Consider the following 2,365-nt stretch of genomic DNA (forward strand, 5'->3'; position numbering starts at 1 on the left):
CTCTTGGATTCCAGTGCCTAAAGAGGCTCCAGGAAACCTGGAGAGGGGCTTTGGACAAGGGATGGAGGGACAGGACAAGGGGAATGGCTTGAACCTGCCAGAGGGGAGACTGAGATGAGCTCTTGGGCAGAAGCTCTTCCCTGTGAGGGTGCTGAGGCGCTGGCACAGGGTGCCCAGAGGAGCTGTGGCTGCCCCATCCCTGGCAGTGTTCGAGGCCAGGTTGGACACAGGGGCTTGGAGCAACCTGCTCTAGTGGAAGGTGTCCCTGCCTGTGGCAGGGGTTGGAGCTGGAGGAGCTTTAAGCCCCCTTCCAACACAAACCGTTCCATAACTGTCTGTGTTATCCCTCCTTCTCCTTCAAAGACAATCCAAGACTTGCATAAATAATTTATTTCCCACTCCAAAATTCCTTGCTCTCTGTATATATTATATCCGCTCCTTGCCAGCTATGATACATCCATATAATACATGGAAAAGTGGCCCCAACGGGCCGTTCAGCAGCTCTTTGTCACAGTCTGTGCAGGTGCTGTCCCTGAGCCAGGGCTGGAGGACACCGTGTCCTCCTGTCCATCCTCTGACTCCATTGGGAAGCCCTTGTCCTCCTCACCGTGGTGGCTCTGTGAGTCCGGGCTCGTCTGTGGAGTGGCCAAACCCGTTCTGGCCAGTTTGGTTTGTTGCTGTTCCAGGCTTTGTTTCCTCCACTTGATCCTCCGGTTTTGGAACCACACTTTCACCTTAGGAAGAGGCAGAACGTGGCTTTCAAACCTGGTTTCTCCATGGGGTCATGGTCTGCTAAACCCTCATAGCTCAGCCAGTGCCCACTGTGTCCCTCAAGGTGGAATATCATCCCCTGTAACCCATCAGCTGAGCCTGCCCTGGTGAGATAGGACCTGCCAGTGGTGAAGGTCCGTCCTTTAGATGGACACAAGTCCAACCCCTCCACGTGGCCACTTTGTGACTCAGTTTCCCCATCTGGCACCCGTTCCATGTGGGACGTGGCCCAAATCCCACCCATTGCCACACATTTGGGAGCCTCCTTGGACGTGCTGGTGGAGCAGGTGGAGATGGAGCATGGTGGGACCTACCTGCTCCTCGGTGAGGTGCAGGGAGGAGGCGAGCAGCCACCGCTCCGTGCCCACCAGGTACTGCTGCCGCGCAAACTCCTCCTCCAGCCGCGCCAGTTGCTCGCTGGTGAAGATGGTCCGGACCCGCTTGGCTTTGCCACTCTTGGCTTTGAAGATGGGCAAAGAGCACTTGGAGATCAGGAAGCCTGGAGGTGAGGGAGAGAGCAGAGGACAGGGTGAAGAGGCGCCCTTGGAGGGGTCCCATTTAGAATGGGGTCCCCCCTTGGATGGTCCTTTCCTGGAGAGGTAGAAGGGATCTCCCCATTTGGAGGTGATCCCCTTCAAGGGGTCTCATTGGAGGGGTCCCCTATTTGAAGAAGTGGGAGAAGGTCCCCCATTTGCAGAGTATCCCCTTGGGGAGGTGGATACAGGTCCCTCTTGGGGAGAATCCCTTTGGAGGGAGTCCCCATGAAGAGGTGAAAGGAGCTCCCCCATTCAGAGATGTCCCCCTGTGAGTGGCCAGAGGGTCTCATTTGGAGGGGCAGAAGAGGGTGCTGTGAGAACAGGAGACTCCAGGGAGCCCTTAGAGCAGCTCCAGTGCCTGAAGGGGCTGCAGGAAACCTGGAGAGGGGCTTTGGACAAGGGATGGAGGGACAGGACAAGGGGAATGGCTTGAACCTCACAAGAAAGTGTCCCCCTTGGGGAGCTGAAGGCACTCCCCAGTTTGGAGCTGTCCACACGGGAGAGGTGGGTATGGGTCCCACGTCCCCCTGGAAGAGATCCCTTAAAGAGGAGTGTCCCATTTGGAGAGGTGCCCAAAGGTCCCCAACTGGAAAGATTAGAAGGAGGTCCCCAGTTTGGAGGTGTCCTCACAGGAGAGGTGGATGTGGGTCCCATGGAAGAGGGAGTTCCACATGGGGAGCAGAAAGGCAGTCCCCATTTGGGAGTGTCCTCATGGGAGAGGGTCCCCAGAAGAGGTCCTCTTGAGCAGGATCCCACATTTGGAGATGTGATCTAAGGTCTTCTTGGAGAGACAGAAGGAGGTCCCCAGTTTGGAGGTGTCCCCATGGGAGAGGTGGATGTGGGTCCTTCAGGAAAAGGGGGTCCCCCTCTCAGGAGCAGGAAGGCAGTCCCCATTCGGAGCTGTCCCCACGGGAGAGGTGGATGCGGGTCCCCCTGGAAGAGCTCCACCTGAGCGGGGCACCCACATGTCCCCCCTTGGGGAGCCAGCAGGAGCCTCCAATTCGGAGCTGCCCCCATTCAGAGACATCCCCCTCAGGGGCTGCCCCCTCGGGGCGCAG

At 57.8% G+C, this 2,365-nt stretch overlaps 1 protein-coding gene across 1 annotated transcript; it reads right to left on the reverse strand.

Moving 5' to 3' along the window:
- Positions 1 to 494: 494 nt before the first annotated feature.
- On the reverse strand, positions 495 to 1,270 carry HHEX (hematopoietically expressed homeobox; the record flags this gene model as incomplete). Its single annotated transcript, XM_010010130.1, has 2 exons — positions 495 to 734; positions 1,086 to 1,270. Coding segments are annotated over 2 exons (425 nt in total), but the record flags the coding sequence as incomplete, so codon positions are not given.
- Positions 1,271 to 2,365: the final 1,095 nt, after the last annotated feature.

Source organism: Nestor notabilis, unplaced genomic scaffold, assembly GCF_000696875.1.
Source record: "Nestor notabilis isolate BGI_N333 unplaced genomic scaffold, ASM69687v1 scaffold28762, whole genome shotgun sequence".
Taxonomy (NCBI): domain Eukaryota; kingdom Metazoa; phylum Chordata; class Aves; order Psittaciformes; family Psittacidae; genus Nestor; species Nestor notabilis.